Source organism: Phycomyces blakesleeanus (genome assembly GCF_001638985.1).
Source record: "Phycomyces blakesleeanus NRRL 1555(-) unplaced genomic scaffold PHYBLscaffold_24, whole genome shotgun sequence".
NCBI classification, from domain to species: domain Eukaryota; kingdom Fungi; phylum Mucoromycota; class Mucoromycetes; order Mucorales; family Phycomycetaceae; genus Phycomyces; species Phycomyces blakesleeanus.
In genome coordinates, this window is record NW_017265157.1 from 267606 (window position 1) to 288731 (window position 21126).

Consider the following 21126-nt stretch of genomic DNA (forward strand, 5'->3'; position numbering starts at 1 on the left):
GAGTGAAAGAGAAAAGGAAAAAACAAAAAGGCAAAAAATAAAAGAGTTTTAAGCTGTGTAATAAGGTGGCACATTCAGCCCAAGAACGGACACAACGGCACACCATTTCACACCCATTGAACCCAGGTCATTCCACCCTCTCTTTCTCTCTTTCTCTCTCCTTTCTCCATACTACCAACTGCTATTCTAACGATTTAAATATTTGGATATTAAAACTCATATTGTTCCATCCCAAAAGCACTGGCCAAACAGCTTATATATTTATTATAATAGTTATTTTAAGTACTTGCAATGCTTATTTGCTTAATGATTTATATATATATATAAATAAGCTTAAATCTATATACCAACCAACTAAGCATCTATCTATCTAATCGGTCCTTCTTGTGTTTCAAATGTTTCAAACATGCTATTGAAATAAATAAAAAAACACGAAGCGAAACAAAAGAAGAGGAAGAAAAAAAAAGGTAGTTCATCACACATCTTGTACTCTCCGGAGAGCACGATGCTAACACAAGAGCGCGCGCACACGCACACATACACACTATATATACATATACACACAGACAGGCACATATATACACACACATATACACACACGTATGTATATATGTATGTACTATTTTCTCTTTATCATGTATACTCTTAATAACAACTCTATCCGGATCTCATTTCATCCTTTTTCTATTAGCTTATTCCAAAACTTCTAAAAAAGAATACCACAATTTAAACGTAAAACAAGACCTAAAAAAAGAAAATCGGAAAAGTGAAGTTTGTATTATATTATTTGATACTTTTACATGCTCATTTATAAATCAATAAATAAAAGTGCACAAGAAATTAAGACAGATAAAGAGAGAGAGAAAAAGAGAGATACCCAACTTTGCCTTTTACAACTGAAAAAGCGATGTGGAGAGGAAGGGGATCAAAATTCCAATTATTTTTTTATTCTTTTTTTTTTTGAGTGCCAATCATCTAGTAAAAGACACACGGCACGTGATCCATTCACAACTCCATAATTACAAACACACTACAGCCACATACAGACATACACACACACAATGTACGAACACACACATAATTGATCCTCCTTTACTAATCACCACAATCGTTTTTTACACACACACTCTCTTTTGAAGAACAGGAAGCATGGCTAGAGTGTGGTCATTATTATTCATTTGGATAGCAATATTAAGTTGCTATTCATCAACCGCAAATGCAGATCAGCAAAGCGAAGTCGAAGGTTTCTTTAGTCAGGGAGGACACACCAACAATTGGGCTGTACTTGTATGCACTTCTCGATTCTGGTTCAATTACAGACATGTAGCCAATACGCTTTCCATGTATCGCACAGTCAAAAGACTTGGCATCCCAGACTCCAACATCATCCTCATGCTTGCTGACGATGTTTCTTGCAATGCTCGCAATAAGTACCCCGCCACTGTGTACAACAATGCTGCTCGATTTTTAGATCTCTATGGAGATAATGTTGAGGTTGATTACAGAGGCTATGAGGTTACAGTAGAAAACTTTATTCGAATGTTGACAGGTAAGCTCTGATTCTGTCTCTTTATTTCTCTTTTTTTGTCTGTCCGTCTGTCTCTCTCTCTATATATTTTGCTATAATTCTTTATTTTATTTATTTTCATACAAAGTGTCCATGTATTATCCTACAAAATAAAATATAATATAATATAATAAAAACATGTATAGAGTAATATTTATTACAAACATTAAACAATATACACAATATCGTACTGTTATATTCTGTACTATATTATATTGTATTATATTTCATTGAATTTTATTGAGTTATATTGAGCTATATTGTATTTATTATCATTATCATCATACTGATATATTTGTATGTACACGAACACAAACACAAACATGCACGCACGCACGCACACGCACACACACGCACACACACGCACGAACGAATTTGTACATATAAAACCAATAAAACCAATAAATATATATATATAAAAATAAAGGGCGCGTGTCACCCGATACTCCTCGATCAAAACGGCTTCTCTCGGATGACCGGTCAAACATCCTTGTTTACATGACAGGCCACGGCGGTGATGAATTTCTGAAGTTCCAAGATGCAGAGGAAATCAGTGCGTATGATCTCGCTGACGCATTTAAGCAAATGTCAGAGAAAAAGAGGTATGTAGTACTACAAACACTAACACACACACACACATATATATACATATGCGTGTGTATGTATGTGTGTGAATGTATATGAGGGTGAGAGAGAGAGAGAGAAAAGTCTGTGCGCTACCTGTATACCAACATCATTAAATAGATACAACGAAATATTCTTTATGATTGATACATGCCAAGCCAATACAATGTACAGTAAATTCGATTCACCAAACATTCTTGCTACTGGAAGTAGTGAACTAGGTGAAAGCTCCTTTTCTGTGAGTCAATATATGTTTACAGGGCGTTTTTTTTAGTTGCTGTTGTTCGAGATTAAACTCTTACTGCTACTTAATTTACTTTACTCTACTTACTTACTAATACTATTATTATTATTATTGTAATAAAGCATCACACAGACTACGAAATTGGTGTGGCGGTGATTGACAGTTACACCTACTACAACCTTGAGTTTTTGGAGAATATTGACATGACTAGCAACAAGACGCTCCAAGATCTGGTAACCAAAACAAACCAAACCAAAAAAAAAAGTTTGATTTGTTAATTATTATTGGTTATTTGAAAACTCTAACAAGTTAACCATTTTTCTTCTACTACAAAGTTTGGTACCTATGATCCTGTTCAGATAAGCTCACACCCAGGAATTCGCTCAGATCTATTCCACAGGCCCTTAGATAAAGTAAAGTAGAGAAGAATGCATATATATTCATTCTTTGTTGTTTTGTACAAAGGGGTTAATGTTCTCGGGCACTAAACATGGACTTACACACAACATTTGATCTCCTTTGAAAGGTCAAGGTCACCGATTTCTTTGGAAATGTCCAAAATGTAGAATTAACAAGATACAGATATCCACTTGTAGAACATGATTCTTGGACAGAAGAGGTAAAAACAACAACAACAACAACAACAACAACAACTATATATTTTTAGCTTATAAAATACCCTCTTTTCCCCCCTTGTTCTTCTTCTCTTTAAAGTAAAAAAGAAACTTATAATATATTATATATATAATACTAATACTAATAGTAACTATAATAATGCGTGTTTGTGTGTAGGTACCACAAGAACCCGTCAATGGATCGGATGTGCCCCGTCCTTCTTTGAAAGAGAACCATCCTCAGATCTACCACTCATTTGATGTCAAACGATCCAATAACTCCCAAAATCTATTGACCTGGCTTAAATCTCTATCTCTTCCAACTCTATTTGGTGCTATGGCTACAACTGTCATTGGTTACAGTATTACTAAAGCAATGCAAGCGACACAATAACAATATCGATATCAATAACAGCTATATTTATTATTTATTTGGTTTATGTATTGATATAAGATAGAGTAAAATAAAGTAAAGTAGAGTAAAATACAAAAAAATAATAATAGTTTCACTTTATCACATGGCAACACAAAAAAATATTCTTGGATTGCGCCATGGCAACAAGAATATTATAAAGGGGATGGAAGAAGTTTATTTATTTATTATATTTCGTAGACCGGTATATATATATTTCAAGGTAGATAGATAGTCAAGCGCATATATGTATATCTTTTAATTGAAAGACCCCATATATACTAACAAAACACATTTCTCTTTGGTATCAATGAATATTCCCCCAAATAGCTGGTAATACAAAGAAGTAGAAACAAGAAAAAAAGGGAGATAAAGAGCCTTTTTTTTTTTTTTAAAAAAAAAAAACTTTTGTTTATTAAAGATATTTTGGCTGTATAAAAACCAATAGATATCTCTGATATCACTGTAGGAAATGACAGGATTTATAACTCCAGACTCATATATTTTCTACGATCCTGGAATTATAAATTCTGCCACTTCCTACAGTGTATATGTAAAAGAGAGAAAAATTGGTGCTTAATTAAAACGCAACTACAAGACACTTTAAACCCCAGAAAACTTGCAACATTCACTAAAATCGGCTTTTTTTTTCTATAGGGTACGCCTACACCAAATACTATCATACACGCATATATAGTTTTTATCTTGCTTTTCAATTCTATTATAATTAGCATCTTACCAAAATTTATACATTTTTCTGTATTGTTTATTGCATGAAATATATACATGTGTTGTGCGTGCAAGGACCACTTGTGACATTTTTAAACTAATGTTTCGGTACTCTAATGTTATGTCGGCTATATAATATACCAAAATGAATATTATCGCCGAATATAAAAATAATGTCTATGTACTATTTTTGCGTTTGTCATGACAAAACTTTAAATTGGGTGGGAAGGTTTTCTGTACACAATTCAACTTTTTTTTTTTCAATGGAGTAGGATGGTAGTCGCTAAAAAATGACTCTACAAATTCTATTGATATTTCCTAAAGTATAACAGAGACGCAAACTCTATAACATTTTTAATATACGTAAAATAAGTAGTCAAATATATATATACAATAGTAAAAAATTAAAAGCATTTTACATGTGGTTTAAATAATCAAAAGGTGTTTAGAAGAAAATATTTGTCATTGTTTCTCTTCTTCGGCTAGATTTTTGGTATTGTTACTAGTATCTTCTATTACAAATGAATTTGTCATCTTTGTGTTAAAGTGATTTATAATTTTTTACTTGTAAAGTATTTTAAAAGACCCAATCACCTGTTAATATATGCTTCTAAGTTATACAAAAAAGAATTGAATAAATGCTCTAGTTGTTAAAAATAACAGCAACAAAAGAAGAGAGAGGGAGAGAGATAAAGAGAAGGCGGCTGTACATTCTTATAGCTGTTTCGGGATGGATATAAAGTTATCTGCTGTTAACAGCCAACGATCCTAGTAAAACACATATATAATAAGCAGCTACCACTTTTTCTGGATCGATTCTAAAATATACAAAAATATTTGTAATTTGTCATTAAAGAGGTTTTTGTGTTAAAATATCACAAAAACTATGACTGACTTTATAATATCGATGTTTTAATAAGCCATTAAAATATAGTTTCGAGTGGCGATTCAAAGCTTTTGCTGGTGATCCACACTGCGTATTCATTTTCTTGGCTTGTAAATCTTATGAAAAATCGGTACACACACATATATATATGTAAAGATTCACATGCTGTATCATCCTAGACCAGCAAAATTATAAATCCACTGATATTTCTCTATTATGAGTTTGGTTTATCTATTTAAAGCATCATTATCTATCTGTATCAATGTATTTTAACTTGGTAATAGGCTTTAATAATTGATTCTAGATTAAATTGACAAGGAGGATTTCTTAAGCTTCAAAGATATATGTTTATTGGGATCAGTAATATCATTATTTTTCTCTTTCTTGTTCTCTTTACTTTTTACCAGCTATAATGTAAAGATTATACGAGTTCATTATGTTTTCTTTTGGGAGTATTTCATTTATTTATCTGTGACATTCCATTCTGTCTCTATCTTCGTCTTCTTCTTTTGTACTTGTTACCATTATTTAACACAATCTTATTTATCTATTTATTTGCGGAATATCCAAAAACTATCTAAAACCGTCAAACTAGAAACACAGGCATTATAAAAAAGAAAATATATGTTATCAATCAAGTTCCCAAAGCATATAGATAGTGTAGAAAAGTATCCAACTTCAAAACCAATAATAGCCGTCTTTTTATCAAGCCCATATCTTTTTTTCTACAGCCTACAGAGATAATTATATTGCATTATATTACTTTTATTCAATTGTTGGCAATGTTAAATAAAATTAAATAGAAAGTATAGCATGCCCAGTATAAGACAACAGTAGATGTAGCTGTACCAATGGTGCCGAACAGACAATAGTAGATTTCTCTATTAACGTATATTAATATTTTGGAGTTATTATTATTATTATTCGAAATAATTTATATACATATATATGGTGTTCTGTACGAGATAAACCAATTTAAACAGTTATCGTTTTCTTTTGTGGTCGGAAAACCTTGATAGAGAATTCAAGGCTTTCACAGGCAAAATAAAATAAAAAGATATAGACTCGCAGTGAACACATACAATATGGTTAGTGCTTCACCTCACGACCATTATTGGTTGATCGCCCGAGACATTATTTTAAGTAATAATAATAAAAATTCAGGGCACATTTGTGTTTTTCATGTGTAAGCTTGAGAGCATGTGTATGTATATTGAGTATGTGTACCTCAGACCTCAAACCTCTTTGAATATTATTATATTTTTGTATGAGTCTAATATGTAATTGAATTTGACTGAACATGCCGTGACCTTTGAACAATGAAAATTAAATTAAATTAAAATAAAATAGAATGGAATAAAAAGAATATGCCAGAAAATGGGTCATTTTTATTAATGAACTAGACAGATTCATTTCCAGAGCACCGACAGAAAGGAAGAGAAAAAAAAATAACCCGCTTGGCGATGACGTACCAATACTCGGTAATCGATCTTCTAGGGTTGGTTGGTCTCACCAAGAATGATGGATTTTTCAACTAAAGTGATGTTATTTAGTTACACCTTGGAGTTTCTATTTCAAGTAAAAATAAAATAAAATAAAACTCTGAACAAAGAGCTGGACTGTAGCAGAGCTTAATGAATGAATAGTCTTGTAGTGATGTATGCAAACAAGTAAAATATGCTTTACATTCACGAAGGGGTTTGTTCACTGTGACCGGAATAACTAAATTTTGCTGTACGTTAACCGTTGAGCAAATTCTTATTTTTACTCTTTAAAGTTCGTTATTTCGCTGTCTGTGCGAGTCTATTATTTTTCTTCTTATTCTTATTCCTGTTGTTGTAGTTACTGTTGTTACTATTGTTGTTCGTTTGTTTCATAAGGTGGGAGTAAGTGGGTCTCTTGCTATACGCACGAGAGACTTAAAGTAAAGTAAACCCCCTTTTTTTATTATTTATTTATTTATCCATTTGTTGGGACTCTTATAGGACAAAGGACAAATTGGAAATTCTCTTTTTTTAATATATATATATATACAAACAAGCAGTGCATGTTGTTCTTTACTTTACTTAAATAAACAGACAAATACAAAGAACCTGTTTATTAAGATGCCAGAAGTCAATAATCATGTACTCCCGTATATCATGCCTTTCTTACAGATATTTATATATATTCTTTTGTAAATAATAATGATATAATATAATATAATATAATATAATATAATATAATATAAAATATAATGGAAACCCTGCCTAGTTGATTTAAACAACCGAAAATAAAATAAAATATTGGTTTAAAGCTACTGGCAGTAATATAAAAATAAATGGCGACTAAGTAACCAGGCAACCATCTTTTTATTAAAAAAAAATAGACCAACCAGAAGATATATTAAATAATACCATTTTTAAACAAGAAAAGAATTTTAAACGCGTAGTTGTTTATTTTGTTGCTATGGAATTACAGACCAAACTCTATAAATTATAATATATATTTTATATTATAATATAAAAGGTGCTGAGAGAGATAGAGCAAAAAGAGAGAAAAAGAGAGAGAAAATATAAAGGCACGTCGAAGAGAGCGGAGACTCTACCCGAACTTTCCAAAATTTTCTTCCTCTTTCCAAACGGGTCACATTATTGGCCAATGGAGGTCGACAGGTTTGCTATCGAAGGTGCTGGTTCTTTTTGATTTGAGAGGCCGACCGAAAGAACTTGGGTATTTAAAAAGTAAAAGATGAAGATGCCAAACGTGTTTTTTCTTCTTGAATTCTATATTATTTCATTATGTCTGAAGGAAAAGCTGGTAAGTAGAGCGTAAACCAGGCACACAACAGAAAAAGGCCTATTTAGAGCCAAGACAACAAAATAAAGAAATCTATACGTATATTGCATAAAACTAATTCATGATTCGTTGTGTTTCTTATAGTTGGTATCGATTTGGGAACTACGTAAGTCATCTATAAAGCCTACAAGCAAACAAACAAACAAGAAATAATCCTTTCGGAAAGATGAGCACATTTATTAATTTATACATCTATCTAGCTACTCTTGCGTTGCTGTCTGGCAAAACGATCGTGTCGAGATCATCGCCAACGATCAGGGTAACCGCACTACCCCCTCTTATGTCGCCTTCACCGACAGCGAGCGTCTCATCGGTGATGCCGCCAAGAACCAGGTCGCCATGAACCCCTACAACACCGTCTTCGATGCCAAGCGTCTTATCGGTCGTCGTTTCGCTGACTCTGAGGTCCAGTCTGACATGAAGCACTGGCCCTTCAAGATCCTCGACAAGGAGGGCAAGCCCATCATCCAGGTCGAGTACAAGGGTGAGGCCAAGACCTTCACCCCTGAGGAGATCTCTTCCATGATCCTCATCAAGATGAAGGAGACTGCTGAGGCTTACCTCGGTACCACCGTCAAGAACGCTGTCATCACCGTTCCTGCCTACTTCAACGACAGTAAGTACAATATAATACAATACAATACGATACAAATAAAAAAATTATCTTGTATTTTAATATTAACAACAAATTTTTTTATTATTATTATTTTAGGCCAGCGTCAGGCTACCAAGGATGCCGGTTTGATTTCCGGTTTGAACGTCCAGCGTATCATCAACGAGCCCACTGCCGCTGCTATTGCTTACGGTTTGGATAAGAAGGTTGAGGGTGAGCGCAACGTCCTCATCTTCGATTTGGGAGGAGGAACCTTCGATGTGTCTCTTTTGACCATTGAGGATGGTATCTTTGAGGTCAAGGCCACTGCTGGTGACACCCACTTGGGTGGTGAGGATTTCGATAACCGTCTCGTCAACCACTTCATGCAGGAGTTCAAGCGCAAGTTCAAGAAGGACATCTCTGGCAACGCTCGTGCTGTCCGTCGTCTCCGTACCGCATGCGAGAGAGCAAAGCGCACTCTTTCTTCCTCTGCCCAGACCTCCATCGAGATCGACTCTCTCTTCGAGGGTGTTGATTTCTACACCTCCCTCACCCGTGCCCGTTTCGAGGAGCTCAACCAGGATCTCTTCCGCAACACCATGGAGCCCGTTGAGAAGGTCCTCCGCGACTCCAAGATCGACAAGGGTTCCGTCCACGACATCGTCCTCGTCGGTGGTTCCACCCGTATCCCCAAGGTCCAGAAGATGGTCTCTGACTTCTTCAACGGTAAGGAGCCCAACAGATCCATCAACCCCGATGAGGCTGTTGCCTACGGTGCCGCCGTCCAGGCCGCCATTCTCTCCGGTGACACCTCCGAGAAGACCCAGGATCTCCTCCTTCTCGATGTTGCTCCCCTCTCCCTCGGTATTGAGACCGCTGGTGGTGTCATGACTGCCCTCATCAAGCGTAACACTACCGTCCCCACCAAGAAGTCCGAGATCTTCTCCACCTACGCTGACAACCAGCCCGGTGTCCTCATCCAGGTCTTCGAGGGTGAGCGTGCTCGCACCAAGGACAACAACTTGCTCGGCAAGTTCGAGTTGACCGGTATCCCCCCCGCTCCCCGTGGTGTTCCCCAGGTCGAGGTCACCTTCGATGTTGATGCCAACGGTATCCTCAACGTCTCTGCTCTTGACAAGACCACCGGCAAGTCCAACAAGATTACCATCACCAACGACAAGGGTCGTCTCTCCAAGGAGGACATCGAGAAGATGGTCAACGATGCCGAGAAGTACAAGGCCGAGGATGAGGCTGCTACTGCCCGTATCTCCGCCAGAAACGGTCTTGAGTCCTACGCCTACAACCTCCGTAACACCCTCTCTGAGGAGAAGGTTGCCGCCAAGCTCGAGGCTGCTGACAAGGAGAAGCTCACCGCTGCCGTTGATGCCGCCATCAAGTGGCTCGATGAGTCCCAGGAGGCTTCCAAGGAGGAATACGAGAGCCACCTCAAGTCTCTTGAGGAGGTTTCCAACCCCATCATGACCAAGCTCTACGCCGATGCTCAGGGTGGTGCTCCCGGAGGTATGCCCGGTATGCCCGGAGGTGCTCCTGGTGGTTTCCCCGGAGGTGCCCCTGGTGGTTTCCCCGGTGCCGGTGGTGATGCTGGACCTACCGTTGAGGAGGTCGATTAAATCATTCGCTCCGAACGATAAGAAAGAAGACGAAGACGAAGAAATAATAAGTGAATCAGGCCTTTGACTTGTTCCTTTATTCTTTCTATCCTTTTCTTTTTCTTTTCTTATTTTTATTTTTTTTTGCTCTCTTTTTAAAGTTTATTTACTTAGACCTAGACCTAGACCAAAAAACCAAACCCAAAATCCATTCTCACAAAAACTCTACACAACCACCACAAACCCACAAACATTTGCGTTTTCTTTATATAATTTTTAACGCCCTTAAAATTCATCTGATGTAATTTGTATACATAATAAAAATCAAAAACCCTGAAAATAGATTTATATGTAAAAAATAAATAAATAAATATTATAATAATAAAAAAATGAACTTATTCATAAATTTATAATAATAATAGTAGTAGTAACGCAAATACTCTGAATTTTGTTTATTTGTCGAAATGTATGTGTATGGCCCTTTTTGAACCAAGCTTAGTGTAATGAAGTGTAGAGAAGGTTCTATTAGAATTAACAAGAATAGCTTGTTTCAATTGATGTTTCAATAGATATTACAAAATCAACTAAAAAAAAAAGACTTTTGAGTGGAACCATTTTAAACCATCTAATTTTTTTAGCCATGTTCAAAATTATCTGTAATTTAACATTTTTATTTTTACTTTTACTGTTCCTTTTGTGTATTTTATACAGCCTGTATTTGTAAGAATGCATTGGTTTTCTCTCGCTCTATTAATCAACTAATAAGCAAATTAATGAGTGAGTGGGTATTATATGTGTCGTGGTCTTTCTCAAATGAACAAACCCAAGACTTTGTATTCTTCACAGATTTGCAGAATACCCACAGATTATGTATAATTCACACTTGCTAAATCTTCAATATAATGTATGATATTCTTCTTTGCCTGGTTTAAAGATAGCACGGAATGGAACAGAGTAGAAAAGACACAAAAATAGATGTTTGTAATCTCAACTAGAATCCAAATAACAAATAAAAAATAGCAGCATGATTTATAAATATAGAGAAAGAAAGAAACAAGATATACACAAAATACTAGTACTAGTATCAGTAATAGTAGTTATTAGTAATAATGGTAATAAATACAATAAGTATAATAGTAGCAATGATAATGACAACGACAACGACAATGGCAATAAAGATAATAATATTCATATAAATCATAACTCATGAATTATGTCGTTCGTTAGTTAGTCATGAACAACCCAACCAAGAGAAGTACAGCCTTGTTGGTCTTGTATTTATTCCATTCCTCTAAATTTTGGCATATCCTCAAATAAACCATGACTATCCTAATAATGTTTTTTTTTCTTTTTTTTCGATATCTTATAAATACAGACCATTTTATCCGCTCATAGTACCAAAGACAGCATCTTTCAAGAAAATACATCCTTATCCTTGAAACGAGCAAACAGAAAATATGCGCTCCATCATCGCAATTTCCCTCACTCTCCTTGCTCTCGCTTCCTCGATCCACGCATCACCTAATGTAGCTGTTAACATTGGCTCAGGACACAACAGCGACAGTGACAGCGCCGTACTTGTAAAAGAAAAGGTCCGCAATGATGTCTGGAACGAGGCTCCTCGTATCAACAATGATTGGTCAGACAACAGACACCAGCGCAATGGTGAGTACAACCAAGGTGGACGTGACTACGACCGTGGATGGGGTAATGACTACGGTTACGGAGGTGGATCCCGCGGTCACGGAAGATATAAGCGTGAGGCTGATAAGCCCAAGAAAGTCTGGGATGGTGTCGTTCACGAAAATTACGAGGAATGGAAGAAGCAACAGCAGCAGCAAGAACAACAGGAGCAACAGGGACAGCAACAACAACAGAAGCGCGGCATTCACAAGCGTGGACAGAACAAGATGGCAGCCAAGGCTAGAAGGGCAGCCAAGAACTAAGTTTCTCAAATCGTTTAAATAGTTTTATATACACATACACACATATATATATCTATACCGATCTTAGAGATACTGTAGCCCTTCTTATTCCTCTTTATCGTTTCTTTTTTATTTTTTTCTTCTTTTTTCTTGATACCAAGGTATTATCGCTGATTTTTATATTTTTGTAAGAATCGATAATATTTAATACAAATGTTATTGATTTTTGTCTCTTAAACCTTTTCATATTTGTTAATTATTGACAGCTATATATTCATCAATAATGATAACGGTAATAATAAATTGTGTTGAAATAACCAAAGAAACAAAATTATACTAAATTTAAGCAAATTCGCTAACAATCCAATACCAGTGTGTATGTGTGTATTGGTTGATATAGAACGTTTTGTCTATAAATCCCCTTTTATTCTTCTTCTTTTCTTTAATCGGGTTCGAACATATTCCTTAACATGTACTTACCTATACACACACATACGCACACATATTTGCCCAGGGATAATATATATATATATATAGAAAATGACAAAGTATCAAAAACCTTTACTTCTTATGGTGTAATGATCAAGGGCTGTATATTCGCTCTATAGGCAAATGTACCTCCTCTAATCACATAGTCACATATACACAAGCATATGCTTTGTCCTTGAAATTAAGCCATATAATCACATTAATTAAACACACCCGTAAATATCATGTATAGTTGAATTAATTCTTTATATACACATAAAAGACTTGTATTACACTACTTCTAAAAGTCAAATGTCGCCAAAAAGAAATATATGAAACCAATTGAATACACTGGTATCGACAAAGGGTTAAAGAAAATGACTTGCTGGATCTATTTTGTGCTTCGCGTCTAGGTTTTTACTAGTGCAAAACTATTGAGTCATTGAACTTCGTATCCACCCCCTTTATTGATTTATTGATTTATGACCTCCTTGATTTATTTCGTGAGAAAATGAACCAAAACTTTCATAGAGAAAAAGAGAAAGCGAGAATTCGTGTCAACAACATTCCTAGTGCAAAATATTTTTGCTCTATTTCCTTTTCCTCTTCTTCTTGAGCTTCGGGACGAGGTCTAGCAAACAGTGTTGTAAGTCATTCCATCTAAAGTATAGTCTTCTTTTAAATGATCGTGTCTTGTATTTCTGAGACCCAGTTAAAAGAGAAAAATTGTAAATATAATACAAAAACGGGTAAATAGAAATTAGAATATCTAGCAAGTCTAACCACTGTAAAGTCCTTTGGGATTAACAAAATTCCAAGTCAACAAAGAAAAATTAGCTTCCATTGTACACATACACACACATAACTATACATATACATATACATATACATGTGTAAACGTGTACGTAAGTATGCAGCTCCTACGGACTGTGTACAGTAATAGAAAAGGTTTGAGGAGAACATGTACAATATCAACTATATCTTTTTTTGCTACAATTGCTTTTGCTATAAGATATTTGTTTGATCCGCCTTTCTCTTTGACATGTAAGATTAGTATCTATATTTATATATATCGACTCAGAGAGTATTGAACATATTAATACAAAATAGTATTATGCTTTTTTAATATTAAACGAAGAATGCTGTTGGTTTGAATCAATTAGATATAAAATTGTAAATAGCCTACAAAGATGGAACTACAGGAGTACGTAAATAAGCAAGGGAATCGAGGGAAAAGGGGATTAACAAACAAGAGCAGGAACTATTAAAGTAATTCCTGACAAACATGAAATATAATTTACATTATACCCGTATTGAATTAATGAATCTTATAGAGCTATAAAGGATATGTGATAATATCAATCCTTTGAATAGCTGAATCTCTGTTTAAACGACTCATTTTCTAGAGAATTCGCTCTATTTTAAAAAGAATAGTAATATTCTATTGAACACCTTTTTCACAAGTGACAATAGAGTATGCATACTGTCAATTACTTCCCCTTTATTATACTTCTCCCCCTTGCTTGATATCTGAACAAATTACTGGACACGACAGTCTTCTTTGTATCTTTTATATACTTTAGAATACTCTACAGACAAGACCTAAATGCATTCTGTCTTTATCTTGGCCCAATCTCCTTGATCCCGTGGAATTAACCTTTTTATTATGTCCCTTGTTTATTTTTAATCTTCTGTATTAACAAAACCGATCATTAGTCCGGTTACTACCCCCTCATATTTTTCTCTTCTTTTATTTTCTTTTCTCAAACACTATAAATACAGCCCACAATGATATGGTCGTATAATCATTCCACAATCACTTTAACTTTATCACCATGAGAACAATTCTTTTACTTTCAATCGCCTTACTTTCCCTCGCCTCGTCTGCCTTGGCATCTCCAAAAGCCGACCCAAATCCACAGCACGGCCGGGACTACTATGATCACGGAAGAGGTGGTTATTCACACGGTCCTCCTCCACGCAGACCCCCTCCTTACCGCGAGCCACCACACAGAGGTGGAGGAAGAGGAAGAGGATATGATGATCATTATTACGGAGGCAGAAACGAAGGCAGAAGAGGCAATTACCGTGGAGGCCACTACAGGCGCGAGAATTTACTAGACGAAGCCAAAAATAAGATTGAGATCGTCGCAGATAAATAACAATGATGTATATAAAATTTGCCAAAACATCCTAGCATAAATTTCTCAATTTTCTTTTTTGAATTTCTCTTCTTCATCCTCATCTTCCCTCTCTTATATTTGTTCCTTTTCAACATTAAATAAAGTCTTTTTTTTTTACTCAAGAATATTCGAATCAATTCTTGTAAAATCTGTTTATTTAGAAATTAAATGTGGTTGCAATAATAATTAAAGGTCTGTGGATAGACCAATGATATGATTTTTTGCTATAAAATTTTAATAAGAAACAATATTCTAGACTTTTTTTTCCTATTGTTATTATTGGTAATGAATAGCTTAACTGCTTATATTTACTTATATATTACAAATGAGCTGAAGTTAAGATTTGCTTAGGGGCTTAAAATAAATCTTGTTATATGTATGTATTATATTAACCCAATGATTCCTTGGCTGTTTTTAGACATAAAAGTCTGTGTGATCTGTGGTTTATACCTCATGTGTCTGAGCAGTCAATTTTTAAATAAAAGAAATTAATATAGTTTCCACTCCCAAGCTGTCTAATTTTTGAAAATTTTTGGACACTTGGGAAATAGAATACCCCAGGAAAATTATACTAGTTTGACCAGATATTTGAAGTTAATTTGTCCAGCTTTTTGAAAATAAAGTTGCCATTTATCTATTTTTTTTTGTACCAGCTCTGGTCAAGACAATTATTTTCCAGGTTCATCTACAATACCTTTTTTACCATCTTTATGTAATAGATCTATTCCTTAAAAGCAACAGTTATGATAATATAAAGCTTTAAAAGTTGATCAAAATACATTTTCAAACATAATTCAACTTGTACTTTTTCTTTTTTTCTTTGGTGAGCTCATAACAGAGAGTCTTCCATTGAAACCGACTACCTGGATTATCAGTATATTTATAAGGGGACCGTATTGGGAACGGATATACTGTATTTCCTTAATAAAAGTGTTAAGATGACACTTGGTAAATCTTTCTTTTTTTTTTTTTTTTTTACAATTGCTTTCATGGTCATTTTTCTAGTTCAGCTATCGACTATATGTTTGTCATCTTCTATTATTACCAACCGCAAATCCAACTTGAACTTGTGGCCAGCTTTTCTTTTACAGCTGTCACTTATGGTGTTATTTCTAAAAATAATTCAAAGATGTGGCTCTAGAATTTGTATTGGTAATCTGCTTCCGAATAAATTTTAATGGACTACTCTGAGACGGCCCACGGACGGTCAGCATGTCTATCAAGACTCGATAGTCCTAGGGAGATTAAATTTTCTGGTGGGGAATGTTACCTTGATTCTCCCGGACAACTTGTGTCAATTATGAAATGGCCTTTGCTTGGAACGATATGACATGACTCTATATCTTTGGAGGAAAGGGTAAGTAGCTTTGCTTTTAATTTTTTTTTCAATGACAAACCTTGGGCCACTTTCTGGTAGTATAAGTAAGTAAAAGAAAAAGAAAGCCATCATACGTGTAAAGGCCAATAATCAGTAAAAAAGAAATATCCAAAAAAGATTGCTTCACAAAGTGTATAATGACAGCAACTCCTTATAATCTTCTGCGTAGATGGCTATTGTTGATATAGTGTATTTTTGACTAATTATTATTTTTTATGACCAAGTAAGTCTAAATTTAGGGCTACTAATTGAATATATTGAATTATATTTTCATTTTCCTAGCCACGTTTATTGGTAGCACAACCCTGTCAGTCTATCTTTATATCGTAATTTATAGAGATGAAGCACCTTTTAAATAAAAATAGTATCCCCGAGGTTGATGCCCTAAATACTCGGTTTATTTTAAGCTACCAAAAATTTACTAATTCGTCCTAAAGACTGGTTGTCGAATGACATTTCAAATTGTAATGTGTGAGTTTGTTGTTTAATTTGATGAATGAAGCGAGTAATTGATGTGTTGATTGTGTGCTTGAGTGAGTAAGTGGCAAGAAACAAAAGAAGAAGAAAAAAAAACAGAAGAAGCAGCTTGAGTATGAATGGACAAGCAATAAAAATAAAGAAATAAAGAAAAAAAAAATGTTCTAGTTAATGATATGATGAGCATTGGCCCACGAAGCCCAGAATGCTTCACGGCAGTACAGAATTCCTAACAGAGGGGGCCCAAAAAGCATGCACAGCCAGAAGAAGAGGTTACCGATCACACGGTGAGACCGGATCAAAGGATGTCGACCAAGAACGATAAGTGGGAGCTGTAACATCTGGAGGACAAAAAGATACATGCGTACCCGACGCGTGCAAATGACCAAAACCAGCTCGTGGAGGATTGATGATAGTAAAAATGTAACGAATGTTGCGTTTTGCTTGGTGAGCTTGAGGGATTCGATCGATTGAGCATATACATGGCGCAGCAACCAGTGATGAACGGGTTTGTTCCATTTACGAGCAAATTCATCGTAAGTGATGCTATTCCACCAGTCATCGTAGAAGTTTCTATCAGCAAACCTGAAGATAAAAGAAAGATGAAGAACAGTAACAGCTATCAGTAATCCTGGTCTATCTGTGCCCGTGCCTGCCTGTAGAAGATCATAATTATTTATATTACCTGCTGAGCTCTGCAAATGCATTGAGGATACACTCAAAAATGATGTAAAAGATAAAGAGATAGTTGATCATAAATGGGCACATCAACTCGATGATAACTCTGGCTTCTGACATGTTTGGATCATAGAGCTTTGGAAGGATATATCGCTCTGTAGTAATGTATAGTAACAAAAAGGTTCCAAGTGTTGCGACAGTCTTTTCGAACACATACCAGGGACGAATTCTACAATAGAATTAGATAAGCAACCTATCTTGACCTTTTCATTTTCTTTTGGCACTAAGCTCCCCATATCTAATTAATGATTCTTTAATGTCTTTGTATTCTACCTTTCGGTACGAGGATACTCCATCCAATAAACCAGACTGGGTACGATCAAATAATCAAGATAATTAGCGAGAGTGACATTATTCGGGTAAGTGGTTTTGCCATGAGTCAATTCCTCCTCCAGAAACTCGACTTCTTCTTCCATGTGTTTTAAAGTTGCTTCATCTTCGGGAGTCGGGTTTTGATGGCTGGCAATCCATTCGGGCAATTGAGCCTTGAGTTGTTTAAGACGGCGGTACTTGACGGATAGGTCTCCGTTTAAAGAAGTGTAGGAATGCATTTTCATCATCATAACTACAGTATGCATTGTAAAGAAGCCTGATTGCACCCATGGCCAATCCCTTTTTTATATACATATAATTTATCCAATTAATTGACCTTTCTTCTTCTTTTATGTACTTGTATCAATCATCATGTTCCTACATTACCTCCAGAAGATCCAATTGATGTTGAGAAATAGAAAAAGGGCTTGGCAAGCATGTTGTATAATCCAGCCTGTACGCTCATACTCGATAACTCGCCATATAAGGAGTTTAGAGAACAATACACTAAAAAAGGTCATGCTGACCATGGTAAGATCAGATACCAATAAGGCCAAGCCATCCTTGGAAAGGAGTCGGAAGAAACCAAGACTGAGCGGGATGCCTTCTTGTTCATAGCAACGAATGACGGTCTGGATGACATAGATTCCCATTCCGATCCAAAAAAGAGTGTAGAACCCTCGGAATGTGTCATTAGAGGTTTCTGGATTAGACATGTCGAATGCTGACATGCGAGCTTTGAATAGCAATCGCCTTTGTTTGCTAAACGGCACATTGGTTGTTGTAGGCAGGGAGGAAGGCGGGGAAGATTCAGATTTGATGATGGTTGGCCGGGTTGGATTTGATTTATCTGGGGAAGCCAATACTTCGTCACCAAGCGACCTTTGTAAAGAGTCGTCTGTAGTCATGGATCTCTCCAATGCTACCTTTAATAAGGGGTAGCTCATCGATAAGGATAGTTGAAGAGTAAGAACAAGAAGAATGAATAAAAGCAAATAAAAAGAAAAGGCAGTTTATTTAAATACACATGTATAGACTACAAGCTAGTCAGACTGGCCACGTAATTAGAACTTAGCATATACATAGAAATCAACCCCAGATATCAAATTTTATATATGATATGAATATTTAATATACAAATAATAGGGGGGGTTTGTATGGTTTACAGAGATTTACAGTGGGACAAAAAGTAACAAAAAAGAAAAAGAATAGAAAGGCAAACTGCGGACCTTGACAAGGCTCAGTTTGTGGTTTTCTTTTTTTGGGGGAATTAATATCGGCATGACGCACTAAAGTATTTTTTTATTGTATTGTATTTTATTTATATAAAGAGAACAGAAAAGAAAAAAAAGGAAATTGTTTACAAGACTGTCCGAAAATAGTAGTTTTTTTTTACTTCTGTTCTTTAGATATATCTAATGTTTAAAGACGAGCGTGCTTGGGGAATTGTTTCATGGCCATCTTGATACCCAAATCAGCCATAATTTCCTCTGAACCACCGAGAATAGCCTAAGAAGCACCAAAGGTTATTATCAACTCAACATAAATTATAGGCCACCTATACTTACACCAAACTTGTAGGTTCTCTGGAAACTCTCGACCAATCTACCCATACCAGTCTTTGTAATACCACGACCACTAAATTTGTTTTGGTCAATAGAGTTAGTATCATAAGAAGCACAAGACACATCACTTATTTACCCAAAGATCTGACAGGCATCATCGGAAATATTGTGGGCTACACGAGTGCACTGGTACTTGAGAAGAGCAATAGGACCAGCAAGCTTAATGGCTTGTTCATCATAAGACATGCTGCACATCTGATAGGTAATGTTCTCAAGCCAGTTATCAACAGCTTCCAATTGGGAAATCTAATACACGCAAATATTTTGTTTAGTTTAGTTTCTGTTTTAAGACACAAACACACACAAAGAATTGATCAACATAATGTTATATGCTTACCATGCCAGCCAACTTGTTACGGATTACGGGTTGATCGATCAAACGCTTTCCAAAGACCTTACGCTGATTGGCCCACTTGAAGCATTCCTCGATAACAGCACGGCTTGCACCAGTCATGGCACCGCAGATGTACCATCTCTCGTGGTTGAAGTTGAACATGATAACCTGGAAACCCTGACCTTCTTTGCCAAGGATGTTCTCAACTGGAACCTTGACATTCTCATAGGTGATGTAGGCAGTACCAGCAGCAGGGGAAGTAGAGGTCTTGATAGCCTTGGTTTCAAGGTTTTCGTTACGCTCAATAAAAAGCATGGTAATACCCTTTTCAGTTACTACAGCTGTAGTAAAGTAGTCGCAAGCGGTACCATTTGTAATCCACTTCTTGACACCATTAACTATACAGTAGAATTATTAAATACTTAGAGCCAAATTTTATATGTATGTGTATGTGTATGTGTATGTGTAGAATATAATATAATCATTACCAATAAAATGCTTGCCGTCGGCTGTTCTTTTGGCGGTAGTACGAATACGGGCCACATCAGAGCCAGCGTAGGGCTCAGTAATAGCCAAACAGATACGCTTCTTGCCCAAAAGAACTTCTGGAACAACCTAACAAAATAATTATGTATGGATAATGTACAGTACATGTGAGTATATCTGATATTCAGTTTTATAAAATCAGGTTTGGTCATACCTTGGCCTTCAAAGCAGGAGAGCCAAAGTAAAGGACAGGGGGAAGACCGATACTGTAGCCAGAAGAGATACCATCGGAGTAACCAGGAGTACCCATGCGAGCGGTTTCCTGGTGAGCAATCAACTCGTGGAAGTAGTTGAATTCCTCGGGCTTGACTCCACCGGGCAGCTTGAGACCCTTCAACCAAGGACCGGGACCAATCTGAGAAGCCAGGATACCTTCCTGACCTAACAAGTTGTAAACCTCAGCAGAGGGAGCTTTACCCTGGTCTTCAAAAAGAATAGATTCGTCCTTGATACTTTCATATGTCTGGCGAATGGAAGTAAGGAAACGGGTATGGCTCTCACTAGAACAGTTTCAGAGTTAGTCAATCATAAACTTCTAGATAATGTGCACCTACTTGTAGTAAGGGCTCTTGAGACCCATCAAGTAGCTAGACTCTGCGTAAGGGACCTTGGAAATGTATGAAGCGTTGGCCTCAGCAATAGCAGACTTTTCGTCGACAATAGAGCCAATTTTGAGTCTAGGGGTATACTTGGTAATGACTTCGTGCTTGTGAAGACCATAGAATTCGTCTAGTTTGTGCTCTGTCTTAGGCTGGTTGTTTCAAAGCATTTTATCAAGCTTTATGGTCGTTCAACCGTCTTACCTGTCACGTCCTTGCCGCCAAACTCAATCAAGAGCTGGCCACCTCCAGGATGCATGGGAGCAAATCGAGTGACATCAAACACTGAGCCATCGATAATGATCCAGCAATCCTTTTCGGTGTTGTGCTTGGCAACCTCTTCGCGGGTGAAAGTCTTGAGTTGGGCCATGAGTAATGTAGGAGGTAAAGAGAGAAAGTGAAGAAGAAAGAGAGGAAATGGA

At 36.1% G+C, this 21126-nt stretch overlaps 6 protein-coding genes across 6 annotated transcripts; 4 read left to right on the plus strand and 2 right to left on the minus strand.

Annotated features, from left to right (window-relative positions):
- Window positions 1–1149: 1149 nt before the first annotated feature.
- PHYBLDRAFT_117107 (GPI transamidase GPI8) lies at window positions 1150–3102 on the plus strand (the record flags this gene model as incomplete). The annotated part of the gene is made up of 6 exons (XM_018428563.1): window positions 1150–1549; window positions 1995–2169; window positions 2312–2429; window positions 2558–2668; window positions 2771–2848; window positions 2962–3102. 6 exons carry the CDS (start codon window positions 1150–1152, stop codon window positions 3100–3102), a joined length of 1023 nt encoding a protein of 340 aa, XP_018286647.1.
- Window positions 3103–7856: 4754 nt separating this feature from the next.
- On the plus strand, window positions 7857–10533 carry PHYBLDRAFT_188605 (hypothetical protein; the record flags this gene model as incomplete). Its single annotated transcript, XM_018439533.1, has 4 exons — window positions 7857–7875; window positions 7999–8020; window positions 8115–8530; window positions 8627–10533. 4 exons carry the CDS (start codon window positions 7857–7859, stop codon window positions 10138–10140), a joined length of 1971 nt encoding a protein of 656 aa, XP_018286648.1. The 3' UTR covers window positions 10141–10533.
- Window positions 10534–11325: 792 nt separating this feature from the next.
- PHYBLDRAFT_77414 (hypothetical protein) lies at window positions 11326–12367 on the plus strand (the record flags this gene model as incomplete). The annotated part of the gene is made up of 2 exons (XM_018443252.1): window positions 11326–11341; window positions 11572–12367. 2 exons carry the CDS (start codon window positions 11326–11328, stop codon window positions 12063–12065), a joined length of 510 nt encoding a protein of 169 aa, XP_018286649.1. The 3' UTR covers window positions 12066–12367.
- Window positions 12368–14347: 1980 nt separating this feature from the next.
- On the plus strand, window positions 14348–14674 carry PHYBLDRAFT_63484 (hypothetical protein; the record flags this gene model as incomplete). Its single annotated transcript, XM_018441125.1, has 1 exon — window positions 14348–14674. The coding sequence occupies one exon, from the start codon at window positions 14348–14350 to the stop codon at window positions 14672–14674; it is 327 nt and encodes a 108-aa protein (XP_018286650.1).
- Window positions 14675–16768: 2094 nt separating this feature from the next.
- Window positions 16769–18349, minus strand: PHYBLDRAFT_97722 (hypothetical protein; the record flags this gene model as incomplete). Its single annotated transcript, XM_018444031.1, has 4 exons — window positions 16769–17135; window positions 17236–17457; window positions 17562–17900; window positions 17988–18349. Coding segments are annotated over 4 exons (1290 nt in total), but the record flags the coding sequence as incomplete, so codon positions are not given.
- Window positions 18350–18904: 555 nt separating this feature from the next.
- Window positions 18905–21074, minus strand: PHYBLDRAFT_183122 (hypothetical protein; the record flags this gene model as incomplete). The annotated part of the gene is made up of 8 exons (XM_018438720.1): window positions 18905–19109; window positions 19169–19238; window positions 19302–19471; window positions 19563–19957; window positions 20048–20174; window positions 20260–20605; window positions 20660–20834; window positions 20909–21074. The coding sequence occupies 8 exons, from the start codon at window positions 21072–21074 to the stop codon at window positions 19023–19025; spliced, it is 1536 nt and encodes a 511-aa protein (XP_018286652.1). The 3' UTR covers window positions 18905–19022.
- Between the last annotated feature and the right edge of the window lie 52 nt (window positions 21075–21126).